Source organism: Gorilla gorilla, chromosome 3 (genome assembly GCF_029281585.2).
Source record: "Gorilla gorilla gorilla isolate KB3781 chromosome 3, NHGRI_mGorGor1-v2.1_pri, whole genome shotgun sequence".
Taxonomy (NCBI): Eukaryota; Metazoa; Chordata; class Mammalia; order Primates; family Hominidae; genus Gorilla; species Gorilla gorilla.
The window spans coordinates 190,618,389-190,639,416 of NC_073227.2; the positions used below are offsets into that span (position 1 = coordinate 190,618,389).

General features: G+C 36.3%; 1 protein-coding gene across 6 annotated transcripts in view; it reads left to right on the plus strand.

Moving 5' to 3' along the window:
• Positions 1-21,028, plus strand: part of CLCN3 (chloride voltage-gated channel 3) — a 102,776-nt gene that overhangs the window by 54,950 nt on the left and 26,798 nt on the right. For all 6 annotated transcript variants that reach the window (XM_055385792.2, XM_004040614.5, XM_004040611.5 and 3 more), the window contains 6 exons: positions 4,756-4,913; positions 12,374-12,473; positions 13,760-13,947; positions 15,236-15,358; positions 16,812-17,018; positions 20,306-20,386. In XM_055385792.2, coding sequence (XP_055241767.1) covers positions 4,756-4,913; positions 12,374-12,473; positions 13,760-13,947; positions 15,236-15,358; positions 16,812-17,018; positions 20,306-20,386 — 857 coding nt within the window. The remainder of the gene's footprint in view (positions 1-4,755; positions 4,914-12,373; positions 12,474-13,759; positions 13,948-15,235; positions 15,359-16,811; positions 17,019-20,305; positions 20,387-21,028) is intronic.

Sequence of the window (21,028 nt, forward strand, 5' to 3'; positions counted from 1 at the left end):
AGTACTATTACGTTGTTTAAAATATTAGCGCCTTCTATATTCATGTCCTCTCAGAATTATCAAAAAACCTACTCTATAGTTTATTTGGCTTATATCTCAGCAGTAATAAAATTTGTTAATAGTATTGGCATCGTGGTTCTTTGTGCATTCCTCCCTTATCCCACCCCAAGTTGATTTCACATGATCTCTTGATCTAGTCTAAGAATGTTTATAGTGATTACGAGAAGTTCAGATTCTGGCTTTAACATATATAATTGTTTTTTAATCTGTAAACCAAAGAGAATGAGTTTGTTTAAACCAGAAAGATGGCAAGAGTAGTCTGGGAATTTTGCTCCATTCCTTAAAAGTCCTATAATAAAATAAACATATCTTGTGTTTTATTTTTACAATTTTTTAAACATTAGTATAGAGTGCCACTTCTTATATTCTATATCAAATAATGAGCTACATTTTCAATAATAACCTCTGAGTAATTTTTGGCATTAAAATCTGCATTACAAAATAGTTTGAGGATATAATTTATAATCACTTATGCTAAAATCACCTATTTGAAATTATGTATGAGGTTTTCAAAGTTTATAGTGCTTTGGAAAAAATTTAAATATTTCTTTGTTTATGTATCTTTATTATAAGCTGTAGCATATATCACGTAGTTGTCAAGGATGCTGATAGATACTTAATATTTAAAGGAGACTTGTCTAAAGTTAGCTGTCCAGGACTAGAATCTGGGCCTTTTGGTAACAGTTCATTGCTCTATTTACTTAAATGATGATTGGATTCATTAGAATTTCTCTATTTTCATAGCTGTCTCTATGGTTCTATGAAAATACTGTGTGTGTGCTTATACATATATGTATACCTGTAAGTACAAAGTAGAAAATGAAAGTTCATTTTCTGCTTTTGACAATTGTAATCCCCAGAGATAACCGTTATTAATATGTTATCTCATGTTTGGTCATACTGTTTTCTCTGTATTCTGTGTATTACTGTATAAATTTTACACAGTAATTTGCATATTAAAAATGCTGATCTACACCTGGCCCTTTTTTAAAAACTGCAATTTATTATGGCCAATTTTTTATACCAGTATATATTGATCAACCTTATTCTTTTTAACTGCTGCATTATATATAAATTACATAATTTCATTCATTACCAATAGATGAGACATTTCCATTGGTTTGAATTTTTCAGTATTACAGATAATGGTTCAATTAAATATTTAAGCTTTTGTGCACTTGTAGAATTAATTCCTAGACGTGGAACCCTTATATTTTGATAGGTATTTCCAAATTTCTTCCCAAAATGTTTGTCTCTCTTTACTTCCACTGTCAGGTCTAATAATTTTCACTCGGATTATCATATTTCTTACCCAGCCTGTGTTTTACACTCTAAACTCTTTTTCTTTTCTTTTTTTTTTTTTTTGAGACAGCATCTTGCTCTGTGGCCCGGTTGAAATGCAGTGGCACGACGACCAACCTGGGCTCAAGCAATTCTCTCAACTTAGCCTACTGAGTAGCTGGGACTATAGACACATATCACCATGCCCAGCATTTTTTTTTTTTTTTTTTTTTTTTGTATTTTTAGTAGAGATGAGGTTTTGCCATGTTGCCCAAGCTGGTCTCAAATTCCTGAGCTCAAGCAATCCACCCATCTCAGCCTCCCAAAATGCTGGGATTACAAGCGTGAGCCACTGCACCTGGCCCAAAAGCTCTTTTTCTAATAGCAATATAAATTGTCTTTTACAGACTATACTCATATATGTTTCTTCTTTCAGAAATAGGTGTTAAGTGTATCTAACATGGAATGTATAGCTATAATTCTCATTGTGAAACCATAGCCTAATTTATTTCATATTACAATTTAAAATTCATGTTTTTTAGGAAGTTTTCTTAGATTAATCCACCTAGTTCCAGGTGCTACAGTCCCAAGATTTCTTTCTTTTTAACAAATTAAATATAGGTAACATGACTAGAATTGTAGTCAAAGAATATTGGAACCTTGGAACTTCAGTATTTGAACTTTATTTTGAAATATAATTTGTTATAACAATATATTGCACCTGGAAGTTAGGGGCAGTTTTTTTTTTTAATTATCTTTGTATCTGCTACGCTGTAAAGTGCTATTTATGTAAAAAATTCTTAATAGAAGTCTTCAGTTGTAAAGTCTGCTGTACAGACTTTAGATCAGGGATTGGCAAACTGTGAGCCATGTGCCAAATCCTGCCCTTCATCTGTTTTGTAAATAAAGTTTTATCAGAACACATTCAGACTCATTCATGAACATATTGTCTATGATTTCTTTTCTGCTACTATGGCAGAATTGAGTTGTTGCAACTGTGTGGCATCCAAAGCCTAAAATATTTACCCTCTGGCTCTTTGCCAACCCGTTTTAGATTATGAGCACTTCGGCATTATTATGTTTTTGTTTTCTTTCTATAGCACATAGTAAGATGTTCTGCCCACATTGTGCATAATTTGTGGGTTTATTCAAGGATTTATGCAAGTGTAGCTGCAAGAAAAAAACCTAGAAGTGAACTTGCTAGGTTGAAGAGCATCTGTGTATGTTAAATTTTGTTAGCTTTCGCCTTCCCAAAGGGATTATTCCATTTCATACTTAAACTACTAATTTTGTGATAGGACTTCTTTCTCCATAGCTTTGCTAAATTAGTGCATTCACACACTTCATCTTTACTAATCTGATAGAGGGAAATGATATTGTGGATTTGATTTGCATTTCTTTTTATGTGTTAGGTTGAGCTTATTTTCATATTTAAAAGCCACTTGTATTTCTTTTTCTTGAGCTATCTTTTAATGTCCTTCCTGATACATTTCTGAAGTCTGTGATACTATAAGATATATGGTGAACATGTGTCAAAGATTTATTTGACTCTAATGAGGGAACCCGCCTGATGACAAGGCTGATTGAGAAGAGGATGTGTGAGATGAAGTGTATATCATCAGTGAAAGAAAGCAAATTCTTACAGGGCAAAAACAAAACCACAACTCTAAGGGTTATTGTTTCTACTGGACAGAATTCATTTGCATTTTACCAGATAAAAATTACTATTTTCAATTTATCTTTTACAAATCATTTTCTAATTTTACAGAGTCTATTCCCTAATCAGTAGTAAATAGTCTTCAAAATTCTCCAGAGCATCAGGTGACTATTATGCAGGCTAATTGTTGACACTCGGGTTTGACTTTAAGAGGACATGCCATAATTTTTTGGCCTTATTTCCAAGTTTTGGATAATTTTTCTTAACACATTTTTCTCTAATTGCAATGATTTCAAGTGATATTATTTCTTTTTTTTAATTTTTTTAGTATTTATTGATCATTCTTGGGTGTTTCTCGGAGAGGGGGATTTGGCAGGGTCATAGGACAATAGTGGAGGGAAGGTCAGCAGATAAATATGTGAACAAAGGTCTCTGGTTTTCCTAGGCAGAGGACCCTGCGGCCTTCCGCAGTGTTTGTGTCCCTGGGTACTTGAGATTAGGGAGTGGTGATGACTCTTAAGGAGCATGCTGCCTTCAAGCATCTGTTTAACAAAGCACATCTTGCACCGCCCTTAATCCGTTTAACCCTGAGTTGACACAGCACATGTTTCAGAGAGCAGGGGGTTGGGGGTAAGGTTATAGATTAACAGCATCCCAAGGCAGAAGAATTTTTCTTAGTACAGAACAAAATGGAGTCTCCTATGTCTACTTCTTTCTACACAGACACAGTAACAATCTGATCTCTCTTTCTTTTCCCCATATTTCCCCCTTTTCTATTTGACAAAACTGCCATCGTCGTCATGGCCCGTTCTCAATGAGCTGTTGGGTACACCTCCCAGACAGGGTGGCGGCCGGGCAGAGGGGCTCCTCACATCCCAGATGGGGCGGCTGCCGGGCGGGGGCGCCCCCCCACCTCCCAGACTGGGCTGCCCGGCGGAGGGGCTCCTCACTTCTCAGACGGGGTTGCCGCTGGGCAGAGGTGCTCCTCACCTCCCAGACGGGGTGGCGGCCGGGCAGAGACGCTCCTCACCTCCCAGACGGGGCGGCCGGGCAGAGGCGCTCCCCACATCCCAGACGATGGGTGGCCGGGCAGAGACACTCCTCACTTCCTAGAGGGGATGGCGGCCGGGAAGAGGCGCTCCTCACTTCCCAGACTGGGCGGCGGGGCAGAGGGGCTCCTCACATCCCAGACAATGGGCGGTCAGGCAGAGACGCTCCTCACTTCCTAGACGGGTTGGCGGCCGGGCAGAGGCTGCAATCTCAGCACTTCGGGAGGCCAAGGCAGGCGGCTGGCAGGTGGAGGTTGTAGCGAGCCGAGATCACGCCGCTGCACTCCAGCCTGGGCAACATTGAGCACTGAGTGAGCGAGCCTCCGTCTGCAATCCCGGCACCTGGGGAGGCCGAGGCGCGCAGATCACTCGAGGTCAGGAGCTGGAGACCAGCCCGGCCAACACTGCGAAACCCCATCTCCACCAAAAAATACAAAAATCAGTCAGGCGTGGCGGCGCGCTCCTGCAATCCCAGGCACTCGGAAGGCTGAGGCAGGAGAATCAGGCAGGGAAGTTGCAGTGAGCTGAGATCGCGGCAGTACAGTCCAGCCTTGGCAACAGAGGGAGACGGTGGAAGGGGGGAGTCGGAGACCAGGGAGAGGGGGAGGGATTATTTCTGTATGACTTAATAATGAATTTCTAAGAAGGTCACTTAGCTCACTGTTGTCCATTCTAAAACATACTCATCTTTCCTTTTCTCTTCTGTAGGAACTCATTATACAATGACAAATGGAGGCAGCATTAACAGTTCTACACATTTACTGGATCTTTTGGATGAACCAATTCCAGGTGTTGGTACATATGATGATTTCCATACTATTGATTGGGTGCGAGAAAAATGTAAAGACAGAGAAAGGCATAGACGGGTAAGTATTTTTAGTAAAAATTTTTAAAAACATAGTGCATAATTAGATCTTTTAATAATATATTTCTGCCAATGATCTCAGGCTGCCAAAATATGTTTACATTTAATATAAGTAAATGTCTACATTTCATATGTGGTACATGTTTTTTTCTTTTTCTATGTTTAATTTTTTTAGTTCACTTATACCCTGTAACTTTCCAGAAAGGATTTCAGGTAGCTAAAAAACAAGGAAATACAATAAGAAGACAAAATAAGAAGGAAAGGGAAAAATACAGCACAGGAGTTGGGGGGAAGAACAAGCTAAGTTCCAGATATGGAGGTCAGCATGATTTTGGGCTTTGAGCAGCCCACCAGCTAAAGCAAAAAAGGAAACTCATTGCATAGCTCTTACCTATGGAAAAAGAAGAAATCTACTGGGGGCAGATGGTCTTGTGGGATTTTGCTGTTTTCTTTTATCTCCTTTCCCAGTATTTGATTCTGAGATATTTCTCAATTTGGCTCCCAAATAAAGCTTATTGAGTGTTGTAATGGTTTACTGTTTTTTTAAAAATGGCTTTAACATATAAAAGTACAACTTATGGATCCTTTTTGTTTGTGGTCGTGACTTACTGATAATGTAATCCAAAATACATTTTTTATTTTGTATTTATTTATTTATTTTTGAGACGGAGTCTCAGTCTTCTGCCCATGCTGGAGTATAGTGGTGTGATATTGGCTCACTGCACCCTCCGCCTCCTGGATTCAAGCGATGCTCCTGCCTTAGCCTCCTGAGTAGCTGGGACTACAAACGTACGCCACCATGCCTGGCTAGTTTTTATACAAAATATGTTTTTTAAAAAACAATTTCTTTTTTGGAGGTGGGGGGACTGTCGCCCAATCTGTTGCCCAAACTGGAGTGCAGTGGTGCAATCTTGGCTCACTGCAACCTCTGCCTCCCAGGTTCAAGCGATTCTTGTACTCAGCCTCCTGAGTAGCTGGAATTATAGGTGTGTGCCATCATGCCAAGCTAATTTTTGTATTTTTAGTAGAGATGAAGTTTCGCCATGTTGGCGAGGCTAGTCTCGGACTCCTGGCCTCAAGTGATTGGCTGACCTCAGCCTCCCAAAGTAGAAAATCTTTTTGAAAAATAAAATTCCAAATCTCAAAAGGCCCTATATAATTTTGGTGTTGGAAATTTACTTGTCAATGAAAATGACTATTTACACAAATTATAAGCTTCCATATTAATGTATATGTGTGTGAACCTGAAATTCAAATTATATTATATTGTTTATGAAAGGTACAGCTTCTGAGATTCATCAGATGATATTTACCTTTAGGGCATATCTAAAAATAAAATACAGTACATGAAATCCAGTCCTTTAATCCAGTGATTCTTAAACTTTTTGCTCTCAGATCCCCTTTAAACTCTTAAAAGATATTGAAGAGCTCCAAGGTGGCTTTGTTTACGTGGTTTTTATCAATGGATATTTACCATATTAGACACTGAAACTGAGGATTTAAAAAAAAATAATTCATTTAAAAATAACAGTAACAAAACCCATCACACGTTAACATAAATAACATTTTTACGAAACTATATTTTCAAAAAAAATTTTGTGAGAGAATGACATTGTGCTACATTTGTTATAAATCTCATTATTGTCTGGCTTAATAAAACACTGCTGGATTCTCATATCTGCTTTTGCAGTCAATATGTTGTATGTTGTTTTTATGGAAGTATGTTGTTTTTATGGAAGTATGTGAAGAAATTCAACCTCATACACAGATAATATAGTTGGAAAAGCTATGAGTATTTTAATAGTCTTTAAGATTATTGCAAATATTCTTTGATACTACACTAAAGTGACAATTGTTAGTTTCTTAAAGATTAGTTGTAATGTGTACTTTGAAACTGCATCAATGAACTTTGTCTTCTGTTACATTAAAATCCATTGATTTTGAATATATGATTTTGTAACATTATGCAGTGATCATTTAGAAAATATTGATTCACTGATTTATGTGGATCTTTTAAATGTTGACACTTATATAATATAATACAATATTTTAAAAATCACATTTGTTAATTTTACCTTTGATCTATTCAGAAAAGACTCTAAGTATTGGGAACCTATCATCCTCACAGTGATAGATACAAGTTTCCTAAAATTCTGATTTTTACTGGAGAGCTCAAATTCTATCATTGGAAACAAATACACATTTATTTAACTTAAAAATGACAGGATTACTTGGTTTCATTATTAAGAAAATACCTGTCAAATTCCCAAGTCTGGAAAACCATAGTTTGATGTCACTCTTTCAAGTAAAAATGGCATTCCATGTAAGAAGTGTCTAGTTTATTATGCAACTCAAATAAATTACACAAGTGCTTTTCTTTAGGACATAACTTCATACATACTTCCACATGCAGCAGATGTGTGTAGTTATGTATAGTTCCTTATGCATGGTTCTTATTTCATCACACAAAATATTAAAAAGACTCAGTGATTGAGACGTAGCAGTTTTTACTGCTTCATCAAAGATGCTCTTATTTGAAACTGGCATAATATTATTTATTTATTTGATTTTACTGGGAAGCATGGCAGTCAAGAATGTAATGACTGCCAGTACATTTGAGTGCCACTGCCTGATTTTTGCTAAGGAGTCAGCAATTTTGCCACTGGTTTTGCATTTTCAGTAAAAATGTCAACACAGTGAAAAAGGCACATAATGTCTTGTATTATTTTGTAAACAGTTTTATCTTGCAGACCCCTTGAAAAGGTCTCGGGGATCCTCCAAGGTGCCTGTAGACCGTACTTTGAAAATCACTATTTTAATCCAAAGTGCCTAGATCAGACACACTATAAATCCTGTGTCTTGTATGATCATTAGGTAAATACATTTGTACTTAGAAGTATACATTCAGAGACATTCACAGTATTCAGGTTGGGATTTAAGTATATTTTAAAGTGTGGTACCTAGAGAGTATCCGTGACACTATGTTCATAAAATTTTAGAGAAAACTGAGATCAAAGGAAACCAGAACAGGCTGGTCATAGTGGCTCATGCCTGTAATCCCAGTGCTTTGGAAGGTTGAGGCAGAGGATCGCTGGATCCCAGGAGTTTGAGACCAGCCTGGGCAAATATGGAGACTATCTCTACACAACAAAACAAAAATTAGCCGGGTATAGTGTCTTGCGCCTGTAGTCCTAGCTACTCGGAAAGCTGAGGTGGGAGGATCCCTTGAGCCTGGGAGTTCTAAGTAACAGTGAATTATGATTGCACCACTGCCCTCCAACCTGGGTGATACAGCAAGACCCTGTCACCCCCCAAAACAAACAAAAAACACTTTTTTCTCTGAGTATGTAAATGGTTAGTGTACAGTCCTTGAAAACATTGCAAATGGTATAGCAATATATGAAGTAGCCAGTATGTGTCCTAGCTAATTTTATCAATCATCTCTTCCTAGACCAATCAAATATTTTTCAATATTTTGATCCATGCTTATATAAACAAAATTTTTTAAAGCTGGAAAATTCCACACATTTATATACTTACTATTGTTCTTAAAATTAATTTTTTTTTTTTTTTTAAGCAGAGTCTTGCTCTTTTGCCCAGGCTGAAGTTCAGTGGTGCGATCTCGACTCCCTGCAACCTCTGCCTTCCAGGCTCAAGCAATTCTCATGCTTCAGCACCCCAAGTAACTGGGATTACAGGCGTACGCCACCACACTGGCTAATTTTTGTAGTTTAAGTAGAGATGTGGTTTCACCATGTTGGCCAGGCTGGTCTCAAACTCCCGGCCTCAAGTGATCCACCTGTCTCAGCCTCCCAAAATATTGGGATTACAGGTAGGAGCCACTGCGCCCGGCCTACATTAAATTTTAAAGCCTTTCTATGTCAGTGCATATACCCAACCTAATTCTTTTTTTCCGTGAACTTTTTTGTTATACTTGTAGCCTTCCTACCCCAGATTATTTCGAAGCAAATTGTCATTCTGTAATTTCAAATATTACTATTTCAGTATTTTACAAAATGGTTGCAGTTTAATTGTTGTTCCTTTTTTATTTATTAGCTTGCATATTTCTATAGAGAGTTTACCCCACATCAACCATTTGGATTCCCTGAAGTAAAGGTGGTACAGGAAAGGGAGAAATCTTGAAATACTAGGTTCCTTAGCATCCTCAAAGTTGACCAGTGAGATTTTTTGCTTGTTTGGTTGTTTTTTTCTGTGTCTTCATGGACTCATGGATTTAAGTATATTTGTGGTTTAATCATCACTGTTATTATTCTTATTGATGTTCATGTTATTTTAGATTAGTGGGAGCTTTTTTGGTTTGCTATCTGTGTCCTTCGTCATGTCCTTAGATAATCCTAATCCTAATCCTGATTCATCGTAGACATTTCCCGCAGCAAGCCTGGAATCAGCCATTTCTCAAGGAGCTCTCTGATTCCATTGAAGGAAAATATAATATAGGTACAATCTAGGCACTAGGTGATACTTGTTACTTCTGGGTTGGCTATTGTTTCTAGCCTCCTAAGTTTATATGACTCTACTAATTTGAATTGATAACTATGGGACTAAACTTCTAGTTCTTAAATCTGCATTTCCTTTAAGTCATGCCAAAAATCTGAACATCACAAACATAGTCATTTCATTTACCCCACAATACACACATACAACATTGTCAGTATAACAGTACCAACACCATCTCCAACAATATGCCTACTGAAAAATCTGTCTCCAGCCTCCCAGGTAGCTGGGACTGCAGGTGCACACCACCATGCCTGGCTAATTTTTTTTTTTTTTTTTTAAGAGACTGGGTCTTGCTATGTTACTCAGGCTGGTCTGAAACTTCTGGCCTCTAACAGTCCTCCTGCCTTTGCCTTCCAAAGTGCAGAGATTACAGACCTGAGCCACCACGTCTGGCCTATCCTTTATTTATTCCACCAAAGTTGTTTATACAAATTACTTTGTTATAAAGTCCCTTGGAATAGTTTCTTCTGTGGCATTATGGTACCAGTTAGATGTACCTTTGATTCATTTAACTTTACTTCAATTTTTAAGGTTTGCTTTTTAGATTTAGTTTTGTTTTATTATACATATATGAAGTATTTCCACGGTTCCAAAGTTAAATGAACAAAACAGGCATGTTCAAAGAAGTCTAGTTTCTATCTCTGTCCCATCCAACCCATTGTCTTCTTCCCCTTATAAGTAATAATTTACATTTTTAACTTATGGTTTATCTTCTGATTTTTAAAAATATAAGCATAAATATTTATATTCCTGTCTTTTAGCATGCTTTTAGCCATCTTGCTTTTTTCCTGTATAACACTAAATATATCTCATTCTTTTTAATTGCTGCAGAATTTCTCATTACATAGGTATACTGCAATTTATTTATCTGATGCTATGTTGATGAACATTTAAATGATTTCCAGATTTTAGGAACGGTGATGATTGAACTCTCTGTACATATATCTTTTTTACTTGGTACACTCCATCAAGCAACTACTTAAGTGACTGACTATGATGCTGTGCAAGCAGTTATGTAAAGAAAACAGCAGTGACTCAGCCTGAAAACGGCTTAATATTATCATGTTTTCTTACACATTATTTTTATTGAGGAAAAGCAACATGGAGTTTAGTGATTATTTTTGAAAGAAATAACCTATTTCTAATTCTAAAGAATGGTTAATATCTGTGTTTGGTTGCTTATAGGGTAGAAGGGGTAAAATTGTCTCATTCAACTTAGAACTTACCGTGTCATTTTAGTGGGGCGTTGTAACTTCAAATAGACCCGATTCTTGAAATAGACTGGGTCCATGTCCTTTGTAGGGACATGGATGAAGCTGGAAACCATCATTCTCAGCAAACTGTCGCAAGGACAAAAAACCAAACATCGCATGTTCTCACTCATAGGTGGGAATTGAACAACGAGAACACATGGACACAGGAAGGGGAACATCACACACTGGGGACTGTTGTGGGGTGGGGGAGTGGGGAGGGATAGCATTAGGAGATATACCTAATGTAAATGACGAGTTAATGGGTGCAGCACACCATCATCGCACATGTATACATATGTAACTAACCTGCACATTGTGCACATGTACCCTAAAACTTAAAGTATAATAAAAAAAAAAAAAGAAATAGACTGGGTCATTGAATTCCAGCTGTAGCCCTCCTTCAGAACAGTTGAGCACTGAAGTCCTGGGCTGAAAATTCACTTTTTTTTTTTTTTTTTTGTTTGAGATGGAGTCTAGCTCTGTCACCCAGGCTGGAGTGCAGTGGCACGATCTCTGCTCACTGCCACCTCCGCCTCCCGGGTTCAAGTGATTCTCCTGCCTCAGCTTCCCAAGTAGCTGGGATTACAGGCGTTCGCCACCACACCCAGCTAATTTCTGTATTTTTAGTAGAGAAGGGGTTTCACTGTGTTGGCCAAACTTGTCTTGAACTTCTGACCTCGTGATCCACCCGCTTCAGATTCCCAAAGTGCTGGGATTACAAGCATGAGCCACCACACCTGGCCAAAAATATGGGTTTCTAAAGCAACAATCCTAGTAGAACAGAAGAGAGGTGTTGACTAGTTAGGCATTTAGGTTTAGAAGTACATTCTTAGTAAGAGAGGTGAGACTTACCTTCTTGTGTTTTAGTATAGTGAGATCTGGATCAAATCTATTACTCTTATTAATCTCCTAACTTCCTACACTATATCCAGTAGAGGACACTTTTGCCTTACACAGTAAAGAAAGAGCCTCTGGACTCTACCAATGGGATCAGAGCTCTCCAAACCTGCATATTAAAAGGTCTATAAGTTTTGGGGGGTCCCTTTGTCCACATGATTATTCTGTAATACATTGTATTTATGGACATGGTATTATTATACACAGATCCTGTCTTTTAAAGAACATTATAATCCACTTAACTGCTAGGACCAGAGAATGACCGATAATTCAAACCATATTGTCTTACAGAAGACATATATAAAAGATAGTTATTTATGTGTACCAATTGAGGTTCAAATTTGATTCAATTTAAAACAATCTAGGCCAGATTTTATATAGTTTGTGGACCCTTTGCACTCAAATCTCAAGGTTCTTATTAAAATGCAGATCTTGGCTGGGCATGGTGGCTCACACCTGTAATCCCAGCACTTTGGGAGCCCAAGGCAGGTAGAATATTTGAGCTCAGAAGTTCAAGACCAGTCTGGCCAACATAGCGAGGCCCAGTCTCATTGAAAGAAAAAAACTTTTTTAATAAAAAATAAAAGCAGATCTTGGGTAAAAACATGTAGTCTGGTTTACAGGTATTAACAACTGTCTGTAGTGTAGTGATTTTGCTCCAGACTTACCTTTTCCATTATGTAGTTCTGAAATTACTGTTCTATGTATGGTAAATGAGAAAAATTGCTAGATTCTAGAACTGTGGCTTCTATTCATAGTTGGAAAAATGAAGCATAAACATTTCTAATTTCAGATCAACAGCAAAAAGAAAGAATCAGCATGGGAAATGACAAAAAGTTTGTATGATGCGTGGTCAGGATGGCTAGTAGTAACACTAACAGGATTGGCATCAGGTAAAGAAAATTTTTCAAGCAATCCTTTTTTAGTTAACAGAAGTATAAACTGTTCTTCCCTCCTTCCCTCAATTTTTTTTCAGGTACCATTGGATTTTAAAAAGCATTTGTTTCTCTTCTTCAAAAAATCTCCTTAAATATAAGACTAGGAGGCAGGAGGCTTCCAAGTCTAGTCTTGGCTCTATCACTTTACGTGTTTATCCAGCTTGGTTGATCTTTCTGGACTCAGTTTCTATATCTGTAAAATAAGTGGTTTGGATCAGATGATCAATAAAGTATCTTTTGATATTAACATCGTAATAAATAGCTAATATTTATTGAGTGCTTCCGATGTGTTGTACACTGTTCTAAAAACTTGACATGTATTTAAACCTCACCGCAATCCTGTGGTACCAGTGCTGTCATTATCACCGTTTTACAGATGAGGAGACTGAAGCAGAAGAAAAGTAACTTAGTTTGACTGAGGTCATACAGTTTAGTAAATGGCTAAACCAGGATTTGAATTAAAGCCTTCTAGCTCAAGACCTATCCCCTTCATCACCCTGCTATACAGCGTGGCCACAAAGTCCCAATGTGTGAGATTTTAAGAAAGAGCTGTTGAGGACCTGAAAACAAATATTAAGCACTGTTATAATCACTTTCAGCTTCCATGATGGAAGATGATGTTCAGAAGATCACAAAAATTAAAATTTTTGTGGAGAATAAAGTACTGATAATTCTAATTGGCATGCATAGTAATTTTATGGCCTCTGTGTATGTAACCCACTGATCTCTTTATATAAGAAGGACCCAGATTTGACCATAAATTTGTGTATTTTTTATATTCTCACAATAAAATAATCTTGATATATGGTTTTCTGTAATCTAAGAAAATATTATCCCTATGAGTTTCAATAATTATTTCTAATGGACATTAAATTTTAATGAAATTGACATTATTTATAAGTCTGTTAATTAAGCTATCGATTGAAAATTAGATTTGTGAACCTCCTGCCAAGTAGCTGTCTTTTGAAGATATTTTAGTATCTTTTAAACACTGTTTTACAGATCACAATTAATTTGAATGATGTAACTTTTTAAAATTCCAAACAAAAATAGCACTTTTATTGTAAAAAATAACTCTTTACAGTTTATAACTAAAATTTGAAAATCTTAAATTTATATGTAGTTCATAAATGACCCTTTATTTAGGAGTCTCCTGCTTTCCACTTGCCTTTTAACTAGATTGTTCTCGACTCCCAAAAAATTGACTTATTTTTTTTACCATCTCCAACATGTTTTTATAGGGGCACTGGCTGGATTAATAGACATTGCTGCCGATTGGATGACTGACCTAAAGGAGGGCATTTGCCTTAGTGCGTTGTGGTACAACCACGAACAGTGCTGTTGGGGATCTAATGAAACAACATTTGAAGAGAGGGATAAATGTCCACAGTGGAAAACATGGGCAGAATTAATCATAGGTCAAGCAGAGGTAAGTCTTGCTTTGTCTCAAGATGAATTAATAATTGATATAGCAAAATGTTTCCAATTCATTTAATTATAGAACTAATCACATATTAGATGATTGCATACACATCAAATGGATCCACCCTCAACACATTGCAGCAAGAAAGAATTAAGTGCAATATTGTTTCAAGTAGCTTTTTTATTAGTTAACTGCATAGTCATATAACAAATCCTCTGGATTGTGGTGCAAATATATTTGAGCTGTAGTAGAAAAGAAGTGATAGTTATTGCAGTAAGATCTGTGTAAAGTTACTAAGAAGTCAAGTTATTAAAACTAATATATTACTAAGATTGGGAAGTTTGAATTATGAAAGTATTATCAAATAATTTAGTAAAATCAACCTACGTAGAGATACATTGAAGATAATCAGACATTTTTATTTGTGGCATTACAGCATTTAAATGATTGATTTACTGTGATCTACAAAGAACATTTTAGAACTTAGGATGTTACATGTATATTTTTTACATGATGACATGGATATATTTTTTAAATTTTGTTTTAGCTGAACTTTAAAGCTAAAAGGTATACGTTTGCGGTAAGATGAGTAGTATGCTGTTTCTCACCTGGCTTAATTGAATTGAGTTTAATGATCTGGAAAGTTGCAGCAGAATGAAATCTGAGTGGTGATGCAGTTTGTTTCCACTGTTTCCAAAAAGTGGTTTGTAGGCAGAGATTGAAGTATAGCTGAGATGTGTTGGTAACAAGACTTTAGGGATTAGGAAAAAGATTAAATGTGCTCAGGGTTCCTTGGTATATGTAGGCATTAATTTTTGGACTCTACTTAAATATTTTGTTCATATAAAGTTTTTATTATTGTGGAAATAAACCAGGAGACTTTTACACATTTTACTGAGGTTTCTTTTCTTTCTTTTTTTTTGGCCGGTGGGATGGAGTCTCACTCTGTTGCCCAGGCTGGAGTGCAGTGGCACGATCTCGGCTCCCTGCAACCTCCGCTTCCGGGGTTTAAGCGATTCTTCTACCTCAGCCTCCCGAGTAGCTGGTATTACAGGCGTGCGCCACCATGCCCAGCTAATTTTTGTATTTTTAATAGCAATGGGGTTTCACCACGTTGGCCAAGCTAGTCTCGAACTCCTGACCTCAGGTGATCCACCCGCCTCAACCTCCCAGTGCTGGGATTACAGGCGTGAGCCGCCATGCCTGGCCGTTTACTGAAGTTTCTTATGACAAGCATTTGCATTAGAGATGCAATGTAAATTAAATTCATACTCTCGAACTATTTTCTTTTTAGGGTCCTGGTTCTTATATCATGAACTACATAATGTACATCTTCTGGGCCTTGAGTTTTGCCTTTCTTGCAGTTTCCCTGGTAAAGGTATTTGCTCCATATGCCTGTGGCTCTGGAATTCCAGAGGTAAGCCAAGTAATATTTAGTGTCATTAAACATTATTATGATGCTTATCTTTTTGACCTTAGTGATAATAAAAGTTGGCTTTTCTGGAGGGAGGGGATAGTTTGTTCATAATATGAAAAAAAAATTTTTTTAAGTATAAGCTGATGGTAGACATCATTGAAAAATATTGTTCCCCATAGTCATTTGGTCATTTACTGTGAAGGCTGATTTTTTTTTCTCTCACCACTAATTTAACACATGACTAGGCAAATTTTCAGACTATTTAGTTAAACATCAAGAGCCTGGAAGAAGTATCTTGTGACCTAATGTTCTTTGATGGGTTAGTTGTTACTTTGCTGTTATTACCCTGAATTTTTTTTTTTTTTGAGACTGAGTCTTGTGCTGTCGCCCAGACTGGAGTGCAGTGGCGCAATCTCAGCTCACTGCAACCTCTGCGTCCCAGGCTCAAGCAATTCTTGTGTCTCAGCCTCCTGAGGAGTTGCGATTGCAGGCAAGTGTCACCATGCTAATTTTTGTATTTTTTTGTTTGTTTTTTTTTTTAGTAGAGATGGGGTTTCACCATGTTGGCCAGGCTGGTCTCCAACTCCTAACCTCAAGTGATCACCCGCCTCAGCCTCCCAAAGTGCTGGGATTACAGGTGTGAGCCACCACACCTGGCTATGACCCTGATTTTGATTCATTCACTTTTTATAATTACCTTTTGATTAGATAAGTTAATTATTCTTGAATTTGGCCATTTTATGCTTTGAGAAAGTAGTTAATCACAGTGGGTCAACAGTACAAACTTTTGGGTTTTATTTTTCATCACAATAAAGTAGAGTTATACATAGGATTGATTGAACTTGATTTGAACCTATCTCTTTTCTCTTTTATTTTTCTGTAGTTAAATAAGTTACCAACTTTTTCCTAATACATTTCTTTTTAAAATGGAATTGTAGTGATCTTTAAGTTTGTATTAAGAATATCTTTCATAAAAAGCAATATCATGCAGTATATAACAGTTATTCATTCTTGATACATAAAAAACTATTGCACATAATTACAGTACTCAGAGAAAACATAATATTCTTATTTCTAACGTAATGTCCAAAATATATTTAAAATATTATGCTTATTTTTACAACAGAAATATTCAAATTTGCCTTTTTTTGGTTATGTAATTATAATCCTTATAATTAAGGTCTGTATTCATTTTAACATGGCCTGATATTTTGATTTTGTTCCTGAGATAGTGTTGCCCTCTCTCCTTTCTTGGTAGAGAATTAGATTATAATATCAATTTATTATATGTAGCATAATAGGTAAAGTTTTCGAAAAATTAACTGTAAATTTTTCTGTAGGCTGCTAAAATTTGCAAGGTCGTTTTTGTGCGTAAAACAAGAAAATAACTCGGATTCGTTACATTCTCATGTTTCTTAAAGGACATTAAGCTGCCTTAATCTTTGCCTTGTAGATTAAAACTATTTTAAGTGGATTCATCATCAGAGGTTACTTGGGAAAATGGACTTTAATGATTAAAACCATCACATTAGTCCTGGCTGTGGCATCAGGTTTGAGTTTAGGAAAAGAAGGTCCCCTGGTACATGTTGCCTGTTGCTGCGGAAATATCTTTTCCTACCTCTTTCCAAAGTATAGCACAAACGAAGCTAAAAAAAGGGAGGTAAGTGTCTTTTGTAGTTAATTTGACTGAAAAATATATATTATATAGTATTTATTTAAGTAAAGAATTTCTTAGTGTAAAAATAATAAATTCTGTATTCAGATAAAAAATTTTGAGATTTGTGCTTCTTTTGTTTTTCCTGAATAATCTATAACATCTTTCTAGAATCCATTCCCAGTGCTGCTCAGTTCGTCTTACATTTTAGAGAAGCTTTAGATAGACAGCTGGTGTCCATTGAGTTTCAGCTGCATTTCACGAAGATCTTCCTGTTACCACTTTACCTTACATCTTTCCTTTTCTGAAGTGTTTTCTAAGCTTAGCTTTGTTTTTCACTCTCACTTTCAACAGTAAGAGGTTGGGAAATCTTAATAGCTGTGTTTTCCTCCTGGAGGCAATGTCTGGTGCCAGTGTAAGTGGTGTGTGATATGAAAAATGCTATCCAGTGCTATGGGGAAGTTCTGAGGGCCTTTAGAAGCTCTTGAAGTTTAAATCAGAAATTCACATTAAAGAGATTACAGGAAATCCTTTTCATTTGATTGTTTAAGGCAATTTCCTTTACCATTTCTTTAGGCCAGCCTGAGATCTTCTACAAGACCTTGAAACCTTATATATATTATGGATTTCCTCTGATGTTTCCATATTGCTCTGGGCATTTTCCTGAATCCTTTATATTAGCTCTAGACTTTGGGAGCCCAGTCCCTTCCTATTTTCCAAATCTAAATCTACAGCCCTAGATGGTACAGAGATCTTTGAGTTTTTAAGATATGATTTTTTGAAAAACATCTCATTAAATACTGGCAGAACCTTTTCATCTTGTTGAGTTTTTTAATGTACTGTAACCAAAAAAGTAGAATATTTTATCAAACTGTTTAATCTTCAATTGAAATAATTCTAGTACATTTTAATGTTCGCATTAAAATATTGTCCTTGCATTGGACGTAGATATCCCAAAAGTGGAATACTTCAGATTGTCGTAGTTTCATCTCTGAATAATTGTGATTCCAGTACTTTATAACAAAAATAGCTAGCATTATTGATTACTTTCTGTGTATCTGGTACTGTGGCAGATACTTTACTTGGATTTTAATACTTAATTTCACAGTTATTTAGTAATATGGCCCTGTTATCCTCATTTAGTGATTACGAAACTAGGGCTGAAAACAGCTAACTAACTTGCCCAAGACTACATACCTAGTAAGTGGTGGAACGTAGGTTAAAATTCATTTTTCTTTGATTTCAAAGTCTGTGGTCTTACCTACTTACATTACTGCCCTTATGACTATGTGGGTATATATTTGTGTGTGTTCAAAACAAACTCAAAACCATCCTGTAGCGTAGCAAGTTAGTGGCTAAGATGAAGCTAGAGCATTTGCCTCCTCAATTCAATTCCATTACTTTCTGTTGTACCTTTATATTTTTTGGTAAGACTTTTACTTATTCTAAGTTCAAAAAATGTAATTTATTAGATGTTTGAGAAATTAGGTTTACCTAAATTTTAATGTTCATACTGTAATGATTAGTTAATGTTTAATACGTTGTTATTCTGTCACCTTAGTGTATATATAAATGGCAAGAATTCACGGTTAGTTGAAAGCATTAAGGTCACATAGTTTTGTGTAGACAAGAGGGGAGAGCGTTGATATTTTTAAATTAAATGCTTCTTAGATACGTATGAAATGGATTAAAACATGTATATGAGTTATAGATACCTAGGTGTTAGTTTGGTTGTAAATTCAGGATCAGGACATTCAAATAAATATGTTTGCTTTCCTTTTAGTGGAGGAAAAAGAAAAAGAAGCTAAATTTGCTCCCTTTCCTCCCCAAATAAGCAGAGTCTGCATTCTAATGCCAACAATTTGATTAAAACAAATATTTATTTATTTTTAATTCACCAAACTTTTATAAAGTATTTACTGGTGCCAGGCACTGTTCTAAAGCACGCTATATATATTTACTCAGTCCTTAAGAGCTAAGTAATATTATCACATTTCCATTTTAGAAAAAACTGAGGCACATATAGGTTAGGTTATCTACCCATAGCCATACAGCTAGTAAGTAGCAGAGCCATGATTTCAACACAGCAGCCTGACTATGGAGTTCATGATCTTAACCATTTACAGCTTAATTTTTATTATTTATAATTTCTCTTCTGGCAATGTAACAATTGACCATTTGAAGAAATACTTTAGGTAGCCTTGGATATTTGCTGTATCAAAATAGTGAAAGGAATACAGACACTTGGCTGGGCGCGGTGGCTCACGCCTATAATCCCAGCATTTTGGTAGGTTGAGGCAGGCAGATCACCTAAGGTCAGGAATTCGAGACCAGTGTGGCCAACATGGTGAAACCCCGTCTCTACTAAAAATACAAAAATTAGCCGGACGTGGTGGCAGGCGCCTGTAATCCCAGCTACTCGGGAGGCTGAGTCAGGAGAATCATTTGAACCCAGGAGGTGGAGGTTGCAGTGAGCTGAGACCACGCCATTGCACTCCAGCCTGAGAGACGAGAGAGAAACTCTGTCTCAAAAAAAAAAAAGGAATACAGACTCTTAGAAAAATAATTACAAATAAAACCCTAGTGAAATTATAGGTGTAGTTGGCTCACTGGTGGGAAGTAGACCATTACCAACTGATAGACTGGGGAGCTGGACAGAGGACATGGAAGAGTGTCCTTGGATTTTTCTTTTCCTTTACTTTTTTTGTAGAGGTGTTGGTTGGTGAGACTGTAACTTGAGGAGCTGTTGTGTGTGCTTTCAAAATGAGGCTCTCTAGATTGATAGTATTTTAGCAGTATTTCAGAATGCATAGGGTAGTGAAAATATAGGGAATCTTACAAGGTCTTTGGTTCCCTGCATATCTTGCTAGGATTTGGAATAGAGTATTTATGGTGGAGCAGCTAGCTCTAAAATTTGAAGAAATGATATCCTATTTAAAAATAGCTCCCCATCCCAGTTACTGCCCTCCCCTCTTACCTACACAAACATACATCTTGAAAATTGTCTATATTCATTGCCTCCTCTTCTTTACACCCTATTCACATTAGTATATCTGGCAAAAATGTTTTTTTAACTGAATGGTAAATGCATGACTGACCTTTCAATTAAAGCACAGGAGAAAGAAACAAATCTTAATAGAAGAAATGAATAGTTACCCTTTGCTTAGGGAGCAAGGAAACATGCAAGTTAAGTTCAGAAAATCCATTTGGAAAATTCAAGTAACATGAAGAATTTTTATTTGGTATGTTTGAATTTCTATGAAATTATGAAATAAGCCATATCCTCTTTCTAGGTGCTATCAGCTGCCTCAGCTGCAGGGGTTTCTGTAGCTTTTGGTGCACCAATTGGAGGAGTTCTTTTTAGCCTGGAGGAGGTAGGTGAAAAGAATACAACAATTAAAATTATATATAATTACCATTACAAATATATTTCACACATTTCAGTTTTATAGGTGATGTAATAGGTAGAGACTTTGTTTTCAAATTTATTTTTCTAAAGTTGTTTTCCACTCATTCTTAATAAAAAGTAAATGTTATTCATGCTCCATACCTGGAGGAAACTTTTAAAAAATTTATTAATGTGTGAATGTTAGTAATTATTTAAAATCTAACTTTACTTTGTTGACATATTTAAAAGTAAGAAGATGTGAATTTGACTTAATAGAGGACATGTGAAACAATCTATTTCCATTGGCTAAATTCTGTATTTTTAGTAGAGATGGAATTTCACCATGTTGGCCAGGCTGTTTTTTTGTGGGTTTTTTTTGTTTTGTTTTGTTTTGTTTTTGTTTTTGAGACGGAGTTTCACTCTTGTTGTCCAGGCTGGGGTGCAATGGCGCGATCTTGGCTCACTGCAACCTCCGCCTCCAGGGTTCAAGTGATTCTCCTGCCTCAGCCTCCCAAGTAGTTTTTGTTTAAAAATTTTTAATCAATTCCTATGTTGTGTTTTAAAGTTTTTCCCATGTGATCATTTCTGATACAGTTACTGATGTTAAAGAAAATAATTTTAGTGACTT